General features: G+C 45.5%; 1 protein-coding gene across 1 annotated transcript in view; it reads right to left on the reverse strand.

Annotated features, from left to right (window-relative positions):
• Nucleotides 1-8362: 8362 nt before the first annotated feature.
• Nucleotides 8363-22238, reverse strand: part of LOC115390014 (F-box only protein 41-like) — a 39893-nt gene continuing 26017 nt past the window's right edge. Inside the window, exons 4-13 of the mRNA XM_030093666.1 lie at nt 19618-19691; nt 16007-16386; nt 14637-14875; nt 14439-14554; nt 10956-11108; nt 10746-10841; nt 10531-10649; nt 10062-10220; nt 9669-9784; nt 8363-8471 (exon numbers count right to left, since the gene is read on the reverse strand). Coding sequence (XP_029949526.1) covers nt 8409-8471; nt 9669-9784; nt 10062-10220; nt 10531-10649; nt 10746-10841; nt 10956-11108; nt 14439-14554; nt 14637-14875; nt 16007-16386; nt 19618-19691 — 1515 coding nt within the window. The 3' untranslated portion in view covers nt 8363-8408. The remainder of the gene's footprint in view (nt 8472-9668; nt 9785-10061; nt 10221-10530; nt 10650-10745; nt 10842-10955; nt 11109-14438; nt 14555-14636; nt 14876-16006; nt 16387-19617; nt 19692-22238) is intronic.

A 22238-nucleotide genomic window follows, 5' to 3' on the forward strand; every position in this document is an offset into this window, starting at 1 on the left:
AGCGCACGTGAACTTTGCTTTCAGCCACACCTTTCTGCTCATTCCTACCCAGAAAGTGACCCAGTTATGAAACAAAAGTGATTCCTGACTCTGACACTGTCAAGTGAGTAGTAAGTACACTGAACCTGGAGAGCCATTAAGGCGCATGCGTTGCCTCATTGGTTCAAATAGATTTATAATTCTTAAAATTTCTATCTTCCAGCTTACATTAATCAAAACTAAGTTCCAGATGAAAAACTATCTAGTAGTTACCCAAAACTCTAAATACCATCCAGTGAAAAAAAAAAACAGCATGTGCTGGAAGTTTTACAATTTTGAAAACATGATTTTCAAATGTTATATTTTCTTTTAATTGGTGAAAAATAAAGAAAATGGCCAAGACATCGTCGTTCAGCCAGTAATGTATTTTTACTAAATGATGTCCATTTTAAGGTCCTTTGAAATCACCAATGTTTATTTACGGAGTCTGATGCTGTCCCACAGACTAGTAATAGTCTCTGCACACAATGTCAGCTAGGAAGATATCAACCTAATGCTTTGTGAGTGGCTAAATCATGGTCATTTCATGGATCAATATCTTCAAATTATGCAATGTTGCTTTAGCTGAGTCAATATGTTTTCCAGCAAAGTCTCCTAAAATCATCAAACTTTAGCTCCCTGCAGATAACCCATGAACTGATGAATCCACTTTTCAAAGACATATGACCAACTGACTGATCAGCTCCAAAAATTCAGACAAATGAAAATATACATAGACCAACCTACAGCTTTTAAGTTTTTTAGTGTTGGATGTGTGAAGCTCAATAGCTCAAAGGCTAAAACTTCCATTTCAATGTAACTTGGCATTTAGATTAAACGCTTCCCTAATATGAATAACTCTTGTGAAAGCAACATTTGACCCAATAAATTAAAATCCATATTGGTTTGCCATGGATTGCTTTTATCATCCATGAGTGCATGAGCTAATGCTGGGAGCCTTCAGCTGCGTCACCAGACAGTGTAACACAGAAAAGTCAGAGCGGCCAAAAAAAGGTCCAGAAAACAAGTCTCAGTAATTTTCTCTTTGTAAATTACATCAGACTTAAAACGGACAAATTTTTATTAACTGCTGTGAAAACTGAGCTGAACCAGCTACAGCACACATTTTTAACTTGACATGGTTTTGACATGAGGCTGGATGAGCCAGACGCCGGTGCTCCTTTCAGCCTGTTTAGCAGCGGTGAGGAAGTTATGAGCATCGCTACGTGTCATGCACTACTCACAGGAATGAGTGGTTAATCATTAATCGGCCATTCGTTGGCATCTACAGTAATTTGAAATGGTCTGACACATTTCCTGCGGCAGCCAGCACCATTACTCAGGTGTAGCTGCAGGACAGCTCTTTGTTATTTGAGGTCCTGGAGATGCAGGAGAATCTGAGTGGGGGGGAAATAGTAAAAGGAGTCTGATCTTTCCAAAATCGCAAGAATTAATCAAGGAGGTTTTGCTCAAAAAAGGTCTGCGAGACATTAGTGAAACATGTGGTATGAGGCACTCGGATGTGATGACGTTGTCAATCACAGGGATGACTTGTTACGCATAAACACCTGAGGAGCTTAAGTTTCTGTCCAGGATTTGTAATTCAACATAACAGTGCTATTTCTCTTATCAGATTTATTTGAATTGCACCTCATTTGTCATATGCATGTGTGCAGTTCCCAGAAGCCGCTTCTCATAAACAGTGGAGTTGTTTACTTTGTGGTATTTAGTCTTCTTCTTCTTTTTTTTTCCACTTTCTGACTTGGACTCTGGCTACTGGCCGTTTGCCATCAGATATGATGTAATCAAAACGTTTCAACACATTCTGGAGACGTATGAGTTCCTCGGATCGGGGGATTATGTTGACATGAATGCAGAGTGCTAAACAGAAATCAAATTTTACCGTTCAATCACAGCGGACTATAAATCACAGATATTTGCAGGAGTAGAGACACTTGAAGGTGGCGTATTTTGATTTGAGGATTGAGAACGTGCACCATGCGGGCAGTTCAAACCCTGACAGGAAACAGCTGAGGCGCTGTTCTAATGACAAAATGATCTAGATCCAAACACCCAGCGAGGACGCAGAACTGAGAGATCTTCTGTACATCGCTTTGTTGCCAGATATAAAAATGAAGGCGCACCAGATGGTGGTTGAGAGAGAACACAAGACCCAAGATCCAGTGTGCAAACTTCCAAAAGCGTAACGTGCCAATGGTGACAGACGTCGAGAGCCAGCAAAGTTCTTATTTTTCAGACATCAGTTCCTTTTAACAAACAGACTCCTCGGTGTTATCTATTAAACTGTTTGGGGAAATAAAGCCTCTTCACATGTCGGCGCGCCGGTTCCACCCACACAGGTGCTCTCACTTTCTGTCTGATTGGACTTTTTTCTCAGACTGCGTGGGCTCATAAAGACTGATTGACTGAAGCTGCTGCCTGGCTCCTGATACTTAATTGCTCTTCTTAAGGTGGGCCTTTTTGTGCAGGTCGCACAAAAGGAGGCCTTCACTCGGCTCTGAACGCATCAGTAGCAAAGTGCAAAAGCAGAGAAATCAGACAGAAACGGCAACTTAGTGAGGAAGTTGCTCCAAATATTTTGGGAAATAACATAAAAAAAAACCTATATAATTTAACAGGGGTTAAGCATACATTCATAGATTAATCATTCTACTCCACATAGTAGAGGCTGGAGCCGGGCTGCAGAGGCAGGATGGATCCTGGTCGCCATACTTCAAACAGAGAGACAAGAATCTCCATAAGCGTGGGAATTCGTGAGGAAGCCAGAGAAAGCAAACACATGAAACGGGAGCTCATATAAACTAGACCCCCGGGCCGAGACTCAATCTGAGGACAGCAATGCTGTGAGGCTAGTGTGCGAACCGCTACACCACCACGCAGTCTTTATGAATAGTGTCATTAAAATTAACTGAATCAGTGAGAGTAAGAGATTTTATTCCCAGCAGGCAATACACTTCATAATCACATCAAGTCAACTTGATGCAGTGTTGAAAGATGATATCTATGAAATCCAACACTGAGATTATCTAAAGTTGTCTGAGGGGATGGATCTGCTCTAATGGTCCTACCTATTCTAAATGTTTGATCACAATGTGGACAGTCGGAGATCAGTGTCCAGCATCCCACTGTAAAGCTGCTCTCCACTCCCACTGGTTATCCTTTGCTTTTTGTGTTTAAAGTAAAAAGAACAAATGCAAAACACACACAAAAAAAGCATCAACCTTGGATTCCACCATCAAAGCCTGAGGAAAGTGTGTAATGATCACATTCATGAGTTTTGTCTCTGGGTGTCTGGTTTGAACTGCATCATAAGGATTTCACAGTGGTTCGCCGATTTTTTTTTGAAATCCTAAAATTAGGCCAAACTGACAAATTTAGTTTCTGTACTTTTACATCCAGGTCTAAATAACTGAATTCAACATTTATCTGTAGATATTTGCATTACATTTGAGAACAAATATCTATATTTGTGCCTCAAACATTCTTAAAACTGGCTTGTTATTTGTTTAAAATGTCGGAATTATAACTCAGAGTTACAATGAAAGGAACTAATAAGCTGAGATATCGACAATCTTACCGTATTGTTTCTTTGTATTCTTTCTTTCTTCTCAAAAACGTCTGATTCTCATGAATGAATCATCGTGAATCACTTCAGAAGTTTGATAATGACTCATTTCAATCAGAAGACTGTGGTAATCAAGGGAAAGAATTAAAAATAATTAAAAAAAAAAGCATCAATTTAACATAAGTGTGCTTGGGCCCACCCAACCAAACCTTTTTGATATGATTCATGTGTTTATTCACTGATTGATGTTAATCTGTCAGAGTAATCTTTGCAGGTTAACAGCCTTTACAATGACAGCTTAATCATCTGCTCCAAACAGCTGCTTGTGCATTATGATGAGGACCAAACAGCTGACCGACTATGAAAACACCGACTTACCAAGCTTAAAGTGTTCTTTCACACAAAGCTGTGAAATCAGCTGTACTGAGAGGATTGCCGTGTGCTGAGAGAGTGTGTGCAAGGCTGCGAGGCTCAAAGCCTGTTTTCTGTGAGCGGCGCGTACTCGCCCTCCGTCTCCATTCACACAGTAAGAAAGCACAGAGGGAAACGTGTGGGGGGGGGGGGGGGGGGGGGGGGGACGACAAAGTTCTGGCAGGGATCCCGTTCCGGCAGGGAGACACGTGAGGCCGAGGAGGACTTGCTCACCATGGAGCTGCAGCAGTGTTTCCTCGCATTCGTGCCCTGCATATTTTAAACAGCTCTCTGCTGCAAAACGCCACAGATTGTCCTGCTCCTCTGATCACTGCCCGTCAGTTTAGGCAAATGCTTATTTTCAAAAAATAATAAATAACTAAATTCATTTCCACTTCACACTTATGCAGCATGTTGTTCTAGTCTTTTAACCTTTAAGTGTGATTTTATTTCCAAAATAACACACATACACAGGTACAATTTAAAGCAATTTTATTGATGACAACAAATGAGTGAAAATGAGTAGTAAAACATTTCCATCTATTGTCATCGGAGAAGGCTGATCATCGTTTGGGAAGGTGTTAGTCAGCAACAGATTTCATACTGGAGCAAAACGGATGAAGTTCATGGATTGACTTGCCGATCGCGGTCAAAAACTGAGGAAGTACAAAGACAAACTGCACACTTAATTGCCCAGTTAAGTGTTGAGGTAATGTATAAAATACCGTTCGGATGAATGGGCATAGTACAATCATTCAGACATAAAATATGTACATGTAGGTACATAAACACTCGCTGTTTTTCTATTGCACGCTAGAATTCGTTGTAACTGCAACAGAGGACACTTGATCTGAAAAGAAATCATAAAATGGAATAGAGAAGTATGAGGAAGCACCTTGATTCACAGGCGATGCTTCAGACTCTAAATCAACAACGTAAACTTGTCATACTTGGAGGTGCACACAGTGAAGATATGAGCACAAAAAAAAAAAAATATACCTGGCACCTCAAATCTGCAGCTTCGGAGCTCCAGATGCTCCGTCACACCACTCAGCAGGTCACTGTGCTTCAGAAAGCAAACATACCGTTGGTACGAGAGTGAAATTTACAGAACAATGCAAAAGTAAAACGACAGATGCAAAACGCTGGGTCTAAGGTCATTCTTGGCAACGGAAAAAAGCACTTGAAAGCAGTTGAATCAGTTTTAACTTCCCAACTGATGATATGAGACACGGTGGAAGAGGGAGGAGGCAAACTGTACGTCTGTTCGTTCAGAGAAGTTCGTAAGTCTTCACCAAAGTCGTCTTCTCATCAAACTCAACATAAAAGTGACGAGTTTCTTTCTTTTCTTTTTTTTTTCTTTCCTTTTATTATTGTCAGAAGACGTCAGCAGGCCTCTTACGGACAAACACCAGCGTCGTTTCCGACTGAACCGATGACCTGCGGGCCTGTCAAAAGTGTTGAGGAAAAAAAGTGCATCATATTTTGTCAAATACTTAGAAATAGCTGAACATTAAAAACAACACTCTTAATATAATAAACATCTGAAATATCTTCTTTTTTTTTTTAAATCTTCACTAGTGCAACAACAGACTTGTTCAAATAAAGAGAAACGTTATTAACCTGCAGGCAATCAAAGCTTTTTAAACATCTAATAATTTTCTTGCCACAGTAGCAGAACAGTTAAGAAGGCAACTTAATGATTGATGCGTGAACACAAACATGCCAACATTATACACGTCGCTCTTTTTTTTATATAGAAATAAATAATTGAATTATCATCTTTATCCTCTTCTTAAATAATTTCCATCTCTATATGACTCTGATGCACATTTAATATAAAGTATCTAATACACAACTGCAATTTCAACACTACTGTTATACATAATATAGTTCTCTATGTTTATCTTTCATTCAACTTTGGAGATAAAATGCTTACAGAATGAAGACCTGTAAACGTCACCTTTTCCACTCGTAAGTACATGACCGTAATATTGTAGAACATCAAATGTTGGTCATTTTATTTCTTGCTTTTCCTCACTTCTTTTTTTTTTTTTCTCAAACAAACGTTATGTACAGAGTAGCTGATAACGAAGGCAGGATTGTCTAAAACTGAAAATCAAACAAGTGCTTGGTGTTTTTCTCTATTGTGTCAGTAAGGTTTCACACATTTCCCTCAGACATTTCCTCTGTTTACAACCGAGGCGAAGAAAGACTCCCAGTGTAGAATAATATCAATAATAATATGCAGTACTGGAAGAACAGGAGGATATGGACGTCCACGACCTGCCGTTGACCTCACGCATTTACCTGGCACGCCATCGCTGTGCTGTGCGGTTTACACGGCTCCCCATAAAGACCGATTAGGAAGCGGGGACCAAAACGGCAGCTTTGTTTATCAGCCCACGTGGCGAACGCCTCGCTCTGCTAGCAGAGCTGAAATGCAGCACTCTGCCCGTCGTACATTTGATTTTCAGACCTACTTCAACGCTTTGTGCCTGTTTTGCGAGAAGATAATGAGAGCTCTGTTTTAAAGGGGCGCTTAGGCAATTCAGCATTGCACTTTTATAAAGCTGTAAAATTTATTAAAGAGACCATTAAAAATCCACACAAGCAGAGAAAATCCTGACTTTTGGTCCATTGTGTGGTTCAGGTTCTAGAAGTGAAGTGTCCTGCCTCTTCGTTGACGTGTTTGGCCCTGTATGCCTGAAGAACACACACTTTTCCTCCACTCACACCCTCGGCTTTCAGCCAACACATCACCAAGGGTGTTTTCTCGCTCGTGACACACACCTGGTTTAGATCCCATCTCGAGAAGCTGAGCGAGAAGCTGTGTGCGTTAACAAACCGATCTGTATAAAATCAATAGGATTGGGTGCAGAAGCGTGCACAGCAAGTGCCTCTACTGTACATATTGCTACTAATACAGTCAGCTAAACTGCAGCCAAACCAGTTACCTAATTCGAAGGTGACACTGAGGACCTGATCCCCTGGTACTGAGCTCTGCAAAACAGTTATGGTGATACTTGTTCCGTGCAGCAAAAAGGGAACAAGTGTCACGTCTCGGCGAGCTGGCCGCCAGCCAGCTCGCCGCGTGGAAACGCCAGCAGAGGGAGGCAGAGGACATCAGCCGAGGAATAGAAATTAGGATTGTACAAGAGCGCAACCGCTGCCAGCTCTCCGAATAGAATTGGCACTGTTTAGTAGGTATGAAACTCAGATGATATACAAACACGACAACACCTTCACACAACCCCAAGACTGTTCTATATGAAACGCAACACCTCGTGTTCAGTAAGAGTCAGTCACACTCGAGTGGAGGTTCAATAAACGTGAGCAACGTCTGACTGAAGAGGATAAACGTCTGCCTCATGTGGAACCTCCACCCTCCTTAATGGCACATTGGAGAAAATGCTCACTGCAATGAGGACAGACACGGTCACAAATGGCACCTGCAACGCCCAGTCCGACTGTCTGACGCACGAGAAGCTCCGCCTGTACTACAACGGTCCAAAACACTGAATCCAGGTTGCTGAAGGGGTAACTGTCCGTACGAGTAAGCAGAAAGTGGTAAAAGAGACGTGAATGCATCGCGGTCATGCAGAAGACTGTCACGGTTTGTGTGTTACGGGGGGAGGGGGGGGGGGGTTGATGGGGGCTGTCCTTGCTCTCTCCTCGGAGCCTGGAGAAGGTGCAGCACAACATGTGTCCGGCGTGGAAGCAGTAGGAGTTCAGAGCCGCTCAGCGTTCGGGACAGGTTGGACGAAATACAGCAATTCGATCTTTCATCAGTCTCTTTATGCATTCGCTCGTCTGCACACACACCGACACGAAGCTGCTGTCGACCGCTGATCGAAACAGATCTTTTCTGAGCCGCTTGTTTATGCACTTCTGTGGAAGGTTTTGTATTCTTGCTTTTGAGCTGTCGGTGTTGAAGGTAGTCCGAGGTCTGTGTGTCGACGCAGGAGGTTGGGTTATGCGCTCTCAGCCGACTCCAGGCAGTTCCAGAAACGGATCCGACTCTGTGCTGAAAGCACCGTCCAGATCCAACCAAAACATTACCCTAAAAACGAGAGCTTTGATATCTGCAGAGTTTGTTACCTTTAAACACCTTTCATCCGGATCATTTCATCACTGACAGTCCGCAGTCGGACCGTTATTATAGAGATATATGTTTCAGATTTCATGAGTTTGTATCTGTTTTGGATTTGCACAGCAGGCCTCGATCCTAGTCTGTCATTGTCATCTTCTTGGTGCTGCAGATGCATTCAATGCCATGAAGAGGGCTCAGAACAGCAGGGTCTTTTTTTTTCTTTTCTTTTCTTTTTTTGGATCAACTGGAGCCCTGACGACGCCTTTCTCTCTCACCGCTCTTGAACCTGCACGAGAGCCGTTAGCAGAGGCTGTCTGCTTTCACATGGAGGATTTTGGAGAAGCCAGGTCGCTTCTTCAGAGCCTGAAAGGTGAAAGACAAGGACCGGCGTCAGGATCGCACGCCAGGATGAGCAACTTCAGTCTAATATTTACAACATTCAGTTTCCACCAATTTCATCATGCTGAGTTTCCTTTCATCGACAGTAAGAGTACAATCGCTGATGGGTGTGAAAGGCTGAGACGCAGCAGCTTAAGGACGACTAGCTTTCTCATAGAGCTTCACCTTTACAGAACCCCTTTTGAAAAACGGGATGATTAAACATGAGAGGAAGCTGTCTGCTCCTTTTAGAACGCTTGCTGAAAGCCACTGAATGGGATACTCACAAAGACTAAACTGTAAATAGACTTATTTCAACATCAATACAATTGTGGGACTCCACAGCCTTCGATGCTTGGCACGGAATGCAAGAGGAAGTGTGTTTGGTTTATTAATTCACTCTAACAAGACAAGCAGACTTTCACAGGGGAGATTTCTTGAATTTTTCATGAGCGTACCCACACGAGCTCTCCTGCTTATCCCACAAATGCGTATCCCTAACAAATGTAGCACCAAAGGAAATGATCAACTTCTAGTGGTGCGGCATTTTATTGAGCCGTCAAATCTGTGATAGCGGAAAGAACAACTAAGATGAAGTTTGTTTTTTCATGTGAAAGGAAATCTCACAAACCCCAAAACACAACTTAGATGAAAAATGTTGAGTTTGCCCAGTTCGGTGTGTTAGGATATGTTTGTGATCTATTTTTGGCTCAGACTACTTTATTTTTCACAAAGCTAGATTTGTTTAACTCTTAATTTTCACACACAATACATGAAAAAAAATGCAAAATCTCAATCTTTCCACATGTGGTCAAAGGGCATGTAAATTCTATCAAATTATAGCAAAATAAAACGTGGTCAAAATGTCCCAAAAGCAATAAAAATGCCAAAGAGCTTCAAAGTTCAACTTTTTTATTAATGGCAATCTAAAGCTGACCAGGTCAGTGTACTGTCCTTTCAGGAACGGCTGAAAGAACAAAATACAACTTATCATGACCGTTTAATTATTGGTTTTTCTATCTTTGGTTCTGAAAATGTAAAGTTGAAGATAAGGCCTGTAAATCCAAAGTGTGAAATCACCAAGCAGCAGCGGCTTGCGGTTGTTCTTATGGTTCTGAAACTGCCAGTCAGCTGTTACGTCTCCAAGTGTGATTATGAGGAGGATGTGAGTCAAACTGTTACCTGCAGCTTGTTCACCATCTCATCAAACAACTTTCTGGCTTCCGGGCTGTTGGGGTCCTCAAAGTAGTCTTCGATTCCAATCTGGACCACGATGGACTTGAGGTTACGACAAACACCTGGTGACAAAATTCATAAAAAAAAAAAACCCACAATAGCAGTTGTGCATTATTTCTATTAAACAAGACTTTACCAACGTCTCTGTAACAGAGTTATTTAAAGCACAGCAGAACCTACATAAGATTGATGCATGCATTAAATTCCTACATTCATAATATATACAAATGATGACAGCCAACCAAAATTCACACCATTAGAAGATAAAAGGTGAATTCAGGAGACCACGTTTTACTTTCAGCGTCCCGCCGCACTGTGAGAAGACTCTTTGAAACTCACTGTTGAAGTGAAGCAGGGCTTTCGGGGTGACCGGGGTGGAGGTGAGCACCAGCATCTCAAGGCCTTTCAGTCCCTCTCTGCAGACCTCTGCTGCCACCTCCTGGTTGATTTCACTCACGTGGTCTAACTCCAAAACCTGCAGGCGCATGCAGTTCCTCGCTGCACAGATGGGGAAGATAAGGAGGGAAAATATAGTAGAGGTCACTCCAGGACATGAGGACTTGTTTATGTCGGAGCTGGCTGCAGCTGAAATTCAGGCCTATAAGCTGAATGCATGAATACACCTGTTCTCATGAATGGAAAGAAAAAAAAAAATATAATGTAATAAATAAAAAATGTCAAAAGTGAACACTTTTTGATGTGGCACATCAGAATGTGGCGGAAACGTAAGAAATGCACTGGAGCTGATATTAAAGGAGAAAGGAGTGCACCCCAGTGCAGCTTAGAATATTCTATCAGAAATGTTTACCCAGAGAGGCCAGACCCTGAATCCCACAGCCGGCCCCACCCACACCCAGAGCGCGGAGGTGTGGCCAGCATCTCCCGATCGTCTGCAGACATCGGTTACTGAAGCGAGCAGGTTGTTGGCTTCAAGACACAAACATTCGAGAAAATCAGTTTATTAGAATTCTGTTTTGAATGTCACAGTATTTGAAGAAACTGGTAGGTTTGTCTTTGCGTTACCATGGGTGTAGTGGAGCCACCTGCAGGGAAATGATGTCTCTGCATCCAGCTCCGAGAGCCCAGATCACCTCCTGGCCCACTGGGTCTGTGGCACTCCTACAAGTCAACATATTAGAGGATTTCAGGGCATTTTTGAGGTCGGTGGAACATAACAGAAAATGTTTGGGGCTCGATGGAGAGCTGGAGAGGGGGTGTAGGCGGCTGGCCTACCTGTAGGTGACGGCCTGGAGGGCTCGGCAGTAGCAGCTGGCCAGCCAGAGGGAGCGATCAGTCAGCAGGTTGGGGCAGTGTGAAATCTTCAGAATCAGCAGGTTACTTCCCGTGGCCTTTAACAACGCCTCCAGACCCTCCTCCAGACAGCCACTTAGATGGAAATGTAAGCGAAGGTCAACATAAAAACACAGACAGAACAGAAGAAGTCATTCGCACGCCGCTCAGCCTACCTGCACTTCAGCTTTTTCCATCCATCCATCCATCCATTTTCTACCGCTTATCCGGGGCCGGGTCGCGGGGGCAGCAGTCTCAGCAGGGATGCCCAGACTTCCCTGTCCCCAGACACTTCCTCCAGCTCCTCTGGGAGGATCCCGAGGCGTTCCCAGGCCAGCCGAGAGACATAGTCTCTCCAGCGTGTCCTGGGTCTTCCCCGGGGTCTCCTCCCAGTGGGACATGCCCGGAACACCTCCCTAGGGAGGCGTCCAGGAGGCATCCTAAACAGATGTCCGAGCCACCTCAGCTGGTTCCTCTCGATGTGGAGGAGTAGCGGCTCTACTCCGAGCTCCTCCCTGGTGACTGAGCTCCTCACCCTATCTCTAAGGGAGCGCCCAGCCACCCTACGGAGGAAGCTCATTTCGGCCGCTTGTATCCGGGATCTTGTCCTTTCGGTCATGACCCAAAGCTCATGACCATAGGTGAGGGTGGGAACGTAGATTGACCGGTAAATCGAGAGCTTCGCCTTTCGGCTCAGCTCCTTCTTCACCACGACGGACCGATACAACGACCGCATCACTGCAGCCGCTGCACCGATCCGCCTGTCAATCTCACGCTCCATCCGTCCCCCACTCGTGAACAAGACCCCAAGATACTTGAACTCCTCCACTTGGGCTAGGGTCTCTCCACCAACCTGGAGGGGGCAAGCCACCTTCCTCCGGTCGAGGACCATGGCCTCGGATTTGGAGGTGCTAATCCTCATCCCTGCCGCTTCACACTCGGCTGCGAACCGCCCCAGTGCATGCTGTAGGTCCGGGTTCGATGAAGCCAACAGGACAACATCATCTGCAAAAAGCAGAGATGAAATCCTGTGGTTCCCGAACCGGAACCCCTCCGGCCCCTGGCTGCACCTAGAAATTCTGTCCATGAAGATTATGAACAGAACCGGTGACAAAGGGCAGCCCTGCCGGAGTCCAACATGCACCGGGAACAGGTCCGACTTACTGCCGGCAATGCGGACCAGACTCCTACTCCGGTCATACAAAGACCGGACGGCCCTTAACAAGGGGCCCCGGACTCCGTATTCCCGGAGCACCCCCCACAAGACACCACGAGGGACACGGTCGAATGCCTTCTCCAAATCCACAAAACACATGTGGACTGGTTGGGCAAACTCCCACGAACCCTCGAGCACCCTATGGAGGGTATAGAGCTGGTCCACTGTTCCACGGCCAGGACGAAAACCGCATTGTTCCTCCTGGATCCGAGGTTCGACTATCGGTCGGATCCTCCTCTCCAGTACCCTGGAATAGACTTTCCCGGGGAGGCTGAGGAGTGTAATCCCCCTATAGTTGGAGCACACCCTCCGGTCCCCCTTTTTAAACAGGGGGACCACCACCCCGGTCTGCCAATCCAGAGGCACCGTCCCCGACAGCCACGCGATGTTGCAGAGACGTGTCAACCAAGACAGTCCCTGCACATCCAGAGACTTAAGGTACTCAGGCCGAATCTCGTCCACCCCCGGTGCCTTGCCACCGAGGAGCTTGCCAACCACCTCAGTGACTTCAGCTTGGGTGATGGACGAGTCCACCTCTGAGACCTCAGCCTCTGCTTCCTCCACGGAAGACGTGGCGACGGGATTGAGGAGGTCCTCGAAGTATTCCTTCCACCGTCCAACAATATCCCCAGTTGAGGTCAGCAGCTCCCCACCTCCACTGTAAACAGTGTTGGCGGAGACCTGCTTTCCCCTCCTGAGGCGCCGGACGGTTTGCCAGAATTTCTTCGAGGCCGACCGATAGTCCTCCTCCATGGCCTCCCCGAACTCCTCCCAGACCCGAGTTTTTGCCTCCACAACTGCTCGGGCTGCAGTTCGCTTGGCCTGCCGGTACCCGTCAGCTGCTTCGGGAGTCCCATGAGCCAGCAAGGCTCGATAGGACTCCTTCTTCAGCTTGACGGCAGCCCTTACTTCCGGTGTCCACCACCGGGTTCGGGGGTTGCCGCCACGACAGGCACCGGAGACCTTACGACCACAGCTCCGAGCAGCTGCTTCGACAATGGAGGTGGAGAACATGGTCCACTCGGACTCAATGTCCCCAGCCTCCCTCGGGACATGAGAGAAGCTCTCCCGGAGGTGGGAGTTGAAAGCCATGCTGACAGAGGGTTCCGCCAGACGTTCCCAGCAGACCCTCACAACACGTTTGGGTCTGCCAAGTCTGTCCGGTTTCCTCCTCCGCCAGCGAATCCAACTCACCACCAGGTGGTGATCGGTCGACAGCTCTGCCCCTCTCTTCACCCGAGTGTCCAAAACACGCGGCCGGAGGTCAGATGACACGACAACAAAGTCGATCATCGACCTCCGACCTAGGGTGTCCTGGTGCCAAGTGCACTTATGGACACCCCTGTGCTCGAACATGGTGTTCGTTATGGACAAACTGTGACTAGCACAGAAGTCCAATAACAGAACACCACTCGGGTTCAGATCGGGGAGGCCGTGCGATCCAATCACCCCCTTCCAGGTCTCACTGTCGCTGCCCACGTGGGCGTTGAAGTCCCCCAGTAGAACAATGGAGTCCCCAGTCGGAGCACTGTCCAGCACCCCTCCCAGGGACTCCAAGAAGGCCGGGTACTCTGCACTGCTGTTCGGCCCGTAAGCCGAGACAACAGTGAGGCACCTATCCCCGACCCGAAGGCGCAGGGATGCAACCCTCTCGTTCACTGGGGTGAACTCCAACACATGGCGGCTGAGCTGTGGGGCTACAAGCAAACCCACACCAGCCCGCCGCCTCTCACTGCGGGCAACGCCAGAGAAGTGGAGAGTCCAGCCCTTCTCGAGAGGTTGGGTTCCAGAGCCCAGGCTATGTGTGGAGGTGAGCCCGACTATATCTAGCCGGTACCTCTCAACCTCCCTCACAAGCTCGGGCTCCTTCCCCGCCAACGAGGTGACATTCCATGTCCCTAGAGCCAGTCTCTGTGTCCGGGGATCGGGTCGCCGGGCACCCTGCCGTCGGCTGCCACCCAATCCACACTGCACCCGGCCCCTACGGTTCCCTCGGTGGGTGGTGAGCCCACCGGAGTTTTTCACACAGGTCAAATTTTATTTTTATTTTTTTTAATCCTGTAATATTCCCAGCAATATGCAAGTAACAACATGTCTCATCAGTCTGTGTTTGAGGAACCATTAGGTAAGTTGCACAAATCACTCTTTTGCAAAGCAACATGCTTTTTGAAGCCAAAATAGTAGATAGTGCTGCGTTAATTAAGCCTCACCGTGTGCTTTTAAGGTAGTCCTCCTTGGTTTCCTTCTTGCCTCTCTGTCTGGGTTTGAGGTTTTGCAGGATTAGCGAGTGCGTCTGTGTGCACCACTGAGACAATGTGCTCAGAAACTAAAGGAGAAATAAAAACATTAATGCAGTGAGAGTCCCGCATGCTTCTTAATATTGATAACCCCTGACGTGAAACACGCACCTTGGAAGAAATGCGAGCGTTTTCTAGCAGCACTCTGGTCCACACTGCGGGGTGGCGAGCCACAAACTTCCAGTTGCGGCAGACCTCAGCAGCTCTCAGCAACGTTTTAGTATCCAGGTAGGTGAAGATGCAGAAGAGGGCCGCACGGATCTTGAGGATCTCCGGACTGATCACCTCATTTGATTTGGACGGGCTCTTTTCGTGGCGACAGGGTTTACTGTAGAGCCCTTCAGACCGACCTGTGGAAAGAAGAAGACTCATCAAAGGAGGAGCAGGTTGTTCCCAGGCACGTACTGTAAAGGAAAAGGTTTGATTTTGCTGCTTGGTTTTCAAATCTTCAGTTACTACTGCTCAACAGACATTCTGTCACATGGTGGCGCCAGACCTCAACGAAACCACAACAGAAATTACATAATTTTTTTTTTCCTCCCTCTACTTCTTTCTGCTGCTATCTATTCCTTGACGCCATGTGTCCAATCCAGGCCCGGTTTATTCCTCCCAGCAAGATTGCTCTCAGATGACTCATTTCATCTCTGGCCTTGGAAGGCGTCTGCTTGAAACCATCAGGGCTATGAACCATTGCTTACACTTTCACTCTCTCTTCCTCTAACCATCATGCACGCGCACGTGCACGCACGCACACACACACATACACGCGCCACCTACGCTCAAGATTTCCAAATGAACTAAAAAAGCCAGGCTGTGTGTTTTGCACGCTGAGGAAAAAAAAAAAAAAAAAAAAACCTGTGGTCATGCAGATACATACCATATAAAACCTGGCAGAGACTCTCCCAATAAGGAGAACAGCGTCAGAGCAGAGGAATGCCAGGAACATGTTGAGCGTTACGTGGAGGAGAGCGTTTCATTTAATGGGGAAGCTATAAGCCGTTCAAAGCGAATTTGTCACAGATCTTTGGCCCGGTTCCGCTCCCTCCAGGACCGCCCCGGGCCCACCTTGTATTTATGAACCCCTCAACAGGTGGGAAAGAGCAGCGCTGCTGCAGCAGCAGTCTTAAAATTTGTTAAAAATCATATCTTGCAATGCAAAAGCAAAAGCTTTTAAAAGATATGCAGGAATGTGCTGAGGAATCCTCCCTCCATCAGCTCACATGAGATTTTGGAGAATATGCTTTTTCGGTCAGTGAGACATGCAAAATATTACAACTGGAACAACTCGACCTGACCCACATTCCCCTATGGCGTCCCCTATGGTTATTTTGTAAGCCCTTTCTTCTGTGAACTCTTGCTCCCATGTGTCTGAGCCGCTGGCTGGATATTAGACTGCAGAGGGAGCATGTGAGATGCATGATGGGGATTTCTAAGAATAACCAGTTCTAGTGCTCTTAACAGCTTTCCCAGAGAGCCCTTACTTGTGTTGGGGCGGTACGCCGCCCTGCTGTGGTGAGGATAGGGTGCGGCGGACTGCTGGACTTCGGCCACGGCTCTCCTCTCTTGTTCCCACATCTCCACTTCGGATTCGGTGGTTCGGGATCCGACGTCAGACACGTCCCCCTCCTCGCCTTCGGTGCTGTTCCTGTAAGGTCGCCGCTGCCAGTTCTGGATGGCCTGTTTACGGAGACCCCAGTTCCTCGACGCGCAGCCGGGGGAGCGCTCGTAGCCCGCGTCGCCCAGCCGGCACTGCATGTGGTAGTACTGGGCCTCGGGACACTCCTCCATGGGATGCATCTCCACGCTGTCGCTGTCGTAACCTCCAGAACCCTGCGACATGGACTTCACCCTCCCAGATGCTCTGTGGGAAAGCAGGAGGTGGGAGGGTTTACTATGAATATACTTTATTTTTAAGGATAATCAAATGCTTGAATGCCTCATAACAACATGAACTGCAGGCTGAATAATGACTGAAGAGACCTAATAAAAAGCCACTACCAGAATCTTCAGGGGAATGTGTGTGTTGACTTTCTGTTATTGAGATAAATAAGAAGAGCAAAGCCTTGTGTTTATGAATCTAGCGTGCGGCCACAGTTGGCAGCTCTGACTCATTTACATATAAACACCTCTGTAAAGTTGTCAGGTTGTTGTTGTTGTTTGACCGAACCAAGAGAGACAACAAGAAGTCAGACAATAATACTTACTGCTTGGTAAACACAAAATCTATGGTAAATATATCACAGTTAGTGTTAAAGTCACAGTTTAAAGTCCACAAACCACTGGCATGAAGCAGGGGCATTTCAGAGGACGTGTAAAGTAAATTAATTGCAGTAAAAATCAGCTTCCATCCATGCACAAACTGATACAGTACTTAAAATAACCTCACAGCTCACATGAGAAAAGAGCAGTTACAAACACCAGCCTGTTAAAAGTAGGGCATTTTTCTCTGATTCTTCTCTCTCTCGCTGCTGCCTCCTCTTTTTCCTTGTGTTGCAAAGCATTCAAAACGAAAGCGAAACAGGTGATGCTTTCTTTATGCATGGAGGAGGTTTAAAATGCACATGGTGCCAAAAATACAAGGTCAGATCTTGCGAAATGGGAACAGTGGTGTCTTTGGTTCGCTGCAGTCTGACGAGCTCCAGGTAAACACCGACATGAGCAACATGCCTTATTGTTTTGTCAACATTAAATCGGCATAATGTGCGGCACGCAAGGTGATGTCGGCTCGACTGCCATCGCATAACGAGAGCCTTCCGACAGCTTCCACTTCACTGGGTGCTTGGTAACAGAGCGGAGGAAACATTTCCTTTGAGCGAGAAGAAACCTGATCTCCGAGCGCGTCCACGAGGCACATTAGCATCCCAGTGTAAACATATATAGCTACTCAATAATCGCTGAGAAACACGCTCCCTCTCGTCTCCTTGTACTGTGTTGTTTACGAATGCTTGAATCAATATGAACAGACTAACACGGAGAGCGGAAGATTTTATGTCCTGGAAGCATTGTTCTCATCTGGGTATGGTGTGAAAAATGGGGACTGCCAGCTACTCGCACTCTCAGTGATGGATTATACTTACAAATGTAGATTTTTGAAGAAAAAAAAAACAAACCACATTTAGTGCAGTGTCGATTTGTTTAAACAGTGTGGGAATTGCAACTCAGTCTGCAGCAGGTATGAAGAGAGATTGTGAAACCTCAAAGTCTCGGTGCACCTGCAGAAGCAGCTCGCAGCTGCCAGAAGTTCGGATGAGGAAAATTTATGGGACACTGGTATTTGTTATCCTTGCCTATAAAATACAGAGGTCGGCTGACATCTGCAGTGAGGCTTTCATAAGTGCTGGAGCCTCTTTTTGCGTGGTTCTGAGGAACTGTTAGGACTGGAACCAGGAATAATGAACAATCGTTTAATATCTTTGTTTCATTTTTCATAGTTGAATCTAATGAATGAACAAACTCACAAAGTTACAAGAGGTACAAGAGAGCCGCACCAAATCCTGACCCAGAAGTTGACCTGGATCTAAAAAGGTAAAGGGGGCACCTTCTCCAGGTGGAGGAGTTTGAGTATCTGAGGGTATTTTTCACGAGTGAAAGGAGGATCTCAAGACCCCAAACGGACTGAGTGGAAATGCATGAAGATGATTTTTCTTTGGGAAAAAAACATCTTGACATAAATTATATTTATAACTACAAACTGGAGTAGTGAAAAGTTGTTTGTGTGCGTGCATGTATGTGTGTGTGTGTGTGATTTAATGGGGAAGGCCTGGCAGGTTCAGTTTGACGTCACACTGGGAAACACGTTCACATACCAACTGGGGATGACAGGGGTGTTAGTCAGATTATGGCACGACCATGTGGCTGCAGTCTCCAACCGAGACCCAGAAATACTTCAATCGCGCCTCATGTAGTGAGACGTCCCACCTGCGTCTGAGCGCTGCCACAAAGTGAGAGCCTCTGACTAAAAATGGGACCTATTCCATCACACAGCTCTGTGCCTCATACTTTCCACACAAAAAAACATAAAAACACACACGAAGGTTCTATGAAAATTCCCAAAAAACATAAACGACTTAGCAATCCAAAGCCAAACAGTTCAAGCTCGAAGTGACGCGTTTTGGTGAAGTACCCTGACATATAGAACTGATGAAGGCAAAACAGAAATGAAACTTTAAGAAAAAAAAAGCAAATTCAAATTCTCACATTTAAGAAGATGTACCCAAAGAAACATTTGGCAGTCTTGTTTCACAAATGAAACTCTCCGATTTGGCTCCAGGGCTCATTTTCACACAAATGTCTCAGTTATTCTTGTAACTCTCACAAACTGTGCTCACGCTATAAAAGCAAAACTCTGTGATGTGTCAGATTTTTATTAATGGCCCCGAACCCCCGACCCCTTTGTTTTAGATGTGTCACTACTAACTTTAAAGAACAAATCATTTTTCATGAAATTGTTTAAAAAAAACCAAATCTGATACATTTTATAAATATATATTTTATACATTGTAGCAATAATTTTGGAAATGAAACAAAGAACACAGTATAAGGAAAAAAGAAAATAACATATTTTAAAATGTGGCACTTTGACCTGTTTTTTGCAGTTTTTCTTGGGGGTTTTGTTTTGTTAGTTGTTTTTTTTTTTTCTCACAGTAAATGTTAGTCTCCACTGCGCTCGCAAACATTTAAGCACAGAGCTCACTGCTCTCAGAGGCTGCGGCCAGCGAGAGCGGTGGTCGTGGTCAGAAGCTCGGGGACTCCGTCTCAACAGCTCTCAGATTGGATTTCACTACCGTCGCTGAGAAAAATGAGCTACAGTACTTTCATCGACAGCCAAGAGCAATAAAACCTCCTGCTGGACCAACAAACACGAGAATCAACACACAACTTCGCAGTTATCTGATGATACGGCACAAAAAGTACAGATTCCTAATCGCGCTGCGTTTGAGGGGGTACATAAAAGCTTGGAGATCTTTCTTTCTTGCCTAAAAATACCAGGGAGGGGAGCGTCATGAAGCCCGCTGCAGCAGGGCGAAGCTCTGGACTGATTACATGTCAGGCTGAGCCGGTGTGAGACGTGTTGCAGCAGCCGGTGGCTTACCCTGTGCTGGGCGACGACCGCCGCTCTGACACCTGGTACATTCCCCTTGTGCTCCCAGAGAGGCTGGAGTTCCTCTGGAGGGACAAAACACAAAAAACAAGTTTAAGCTCCCATGTTGTACAGTTTTTCGGCATTTTGACAAAGGTGCCAGAGGTCCGACAGCATCGTATTCAAAGCGTATTGCCCTAAAACCAGACTGCTGACAGACCGAGCCTTCTCCTCTTTTTACCCTTCATGCAGTCAGTTGTCGGAGGACAGCGGAGGTATTTTTTCTCTATCTGTTGTTTATTCCAGCTCATATTTTGCTCAGGACTGTCAGGGTTTTGAACATTAGGAGCAGTAAGATGATTTTTTGTTGTATTTTCTATATAAATAAATGTGCACTGAACTGAAAAACACACTTTTTTGCTTCCATTGTTAATTTGTTCTACAAATAAAACCTGTATATAAGTTTTGACCGTTATTACCGTTTAAATGATTCCAGAAGGGAAGACAACAAAATCATGTTTGTCAGTTATCGGTGGACGGTTTTCAGAACATACCTCTGGCTGAGGCACGTCAAACTTTCATTAAACAGAATACAATTAATACAAAGTCACCAACACCTTGTATTACTGGATAACCCATTATTTCTCTTTAAAACTATTGAAACGTGTCAAGAACATGCATTTATGGGAGGAGCAGCAGAATGCTCCCAGGAAAAATCTGCTTATAAACCATCAAACAAAAATGTCCTGTTTTGTGCTGTTTGTGTGGATTCATGTTTGCCACAATCAAAGTCCTCCTGTGTTTGTTATTCTATTACATTTTCTATCGTGACATCCCCACAGACTGAGGCCAGCAGAACTAACGAGCATAACTGCTTTATTATAACAAACAAATAAATGGTTTTCCATTAGTCTCGGCAGTAAAATATAAGCTCTATATTCTGGCTTTAGCACCAGTCAGAAGGTCAGCCATTCAAATTTATTCCGGCTCCATCCAAGTTAGGGTCACACATTTAAAATTCTCCATTTATCAATCATCCACACAAACCTGCACACCGACAGCAGCTTCAGCCAGCATTTCTCTCTATGGTGTTACAGCAGAGGCAGCGCAGTGCAAACCACTTCTCCACTGCACCAAAATTTCAGGAGAACACAGGGAGAATCAAACACGGGACTTCCTTCTGCGAGGTGAAAGGACCGACCTCTACGTCACTGTGTCACCCATAGATGTCACTTAAAACTTAAAAAAAAGAAAACTCCCAGGAAAAGTGTTTTGTAAAAAAAATATCATGGGTTTACTGTAATAGAGATAATATTTTATATTTAAAGAAACAAACAAACAAACAAAAAAATAGTTCTCCATGACAGAAACAGGAGAGATGAGGAGGCAGAAGCACTGTGGAGGAGAGAATCATTTTATATGTGTGTAAGATGATTTTTTTCTTTTTGTATTAGCGGTTAATGAAGCCTGGCCACACTAAATTTAATAAAACGACTGCAGGGAAGTCACTATAATCATGAGCAAGAACCAAAAGACTGGAAAAACCCTCCATCACAGCAGAGCTGTTGCAGTCAACATGTCGAATGGACCTGAGTGGCAGGTCGGTCACTCCTCCCATCAGCGCTCTGCAGCGCTGCAAAGACACTCCGCTCCCCCCCCGCCCCGACAATATAAAATATTTGGATGTATCTCTGGCAGCAGGTGAGAGTTATTAAATGTTTCTGGTTGTAGGTGTGCAATCTCTCACTCACTGCAAAATCCTCCCAGTCACTCTTTCACACATCACTCAAAGGTACCTGTGCACTCGTGTGTGTGTGTGTGTGTAAAGTGGTGCCAGGTGGAACTCTGTGTACCAGACCGGCAACGAGCCACTGAGGGAAAATGAGCACAAACACAGACACGGCCACTGCCTCTCCTTTTTCCTTTGCTTTTTTACTCGCGCAGCTTGTTTCTGGCCCGCTGCCAGGGAAAACGGACCTCTGAGAAAAGAGGCAAACAGCATTTGGGCTCTTGTTCCTGTAGAGACTGCAGCAAGGACAGACCTGAATACATCCATGAGAACCAGAGCTGATAAAACACTCATCAGACGGTAACTCTGGTGGCACATGTGTCTCTATTTTCTGCTCTAATATCTACTTTACGCCAAATATTTAGAAAACACAACTATCAGTTTGAGCTAATAACACATGAATTACCACCTGAAGTGTTTCACGAACAAGTTATCCGTGTCGTTCTCTCACTGCCGGTCCTAAAATACCTCTGTAGCTCTACATCCGCTCTCCTGGGAGATCCGGGCGACCTTCTCATTCCGTACAGGGGAATGAAGACTCTGACGGCGAAGGTGCGTGGTTGAGTGTGTGACATCTCTGGGCTTCCCTTCACAGTGACACAAGGTGCCAGGCAGTGTGTGACTCTGCACTTGTACTTGTCACGTCAATTATTCAGTTTTTTTTTTTTTTTAAATAATAATCATGCAGTCATGAAAGTGACAGACGTTTAACCCAAATAGAGGCTGCTTGGTTTGAGAGACATTTGAGGTCAATCACAGGTCGGATGGCTGTCTAACTAAACTTAAAACATAAGAAACTGTACATCCAGTCTTTTTTGTTTTTGGAAATTTTAGCTTTATCTTC

This window comes from Salarias fasciatus, chromosome 6 (assembly GCF_902148845.1).
Source record: "Salarias fasciatus chromosome 6, fSalaFa1.1, whole genome shotgun sequence".
In the NCBI taxonomy this organism is placed as follows: Eukaryota; Metazoa; Chordata; class Actinopteri; order Blenniiformes; family Blenniidae; genus Salarias; species Salarias fasciatus.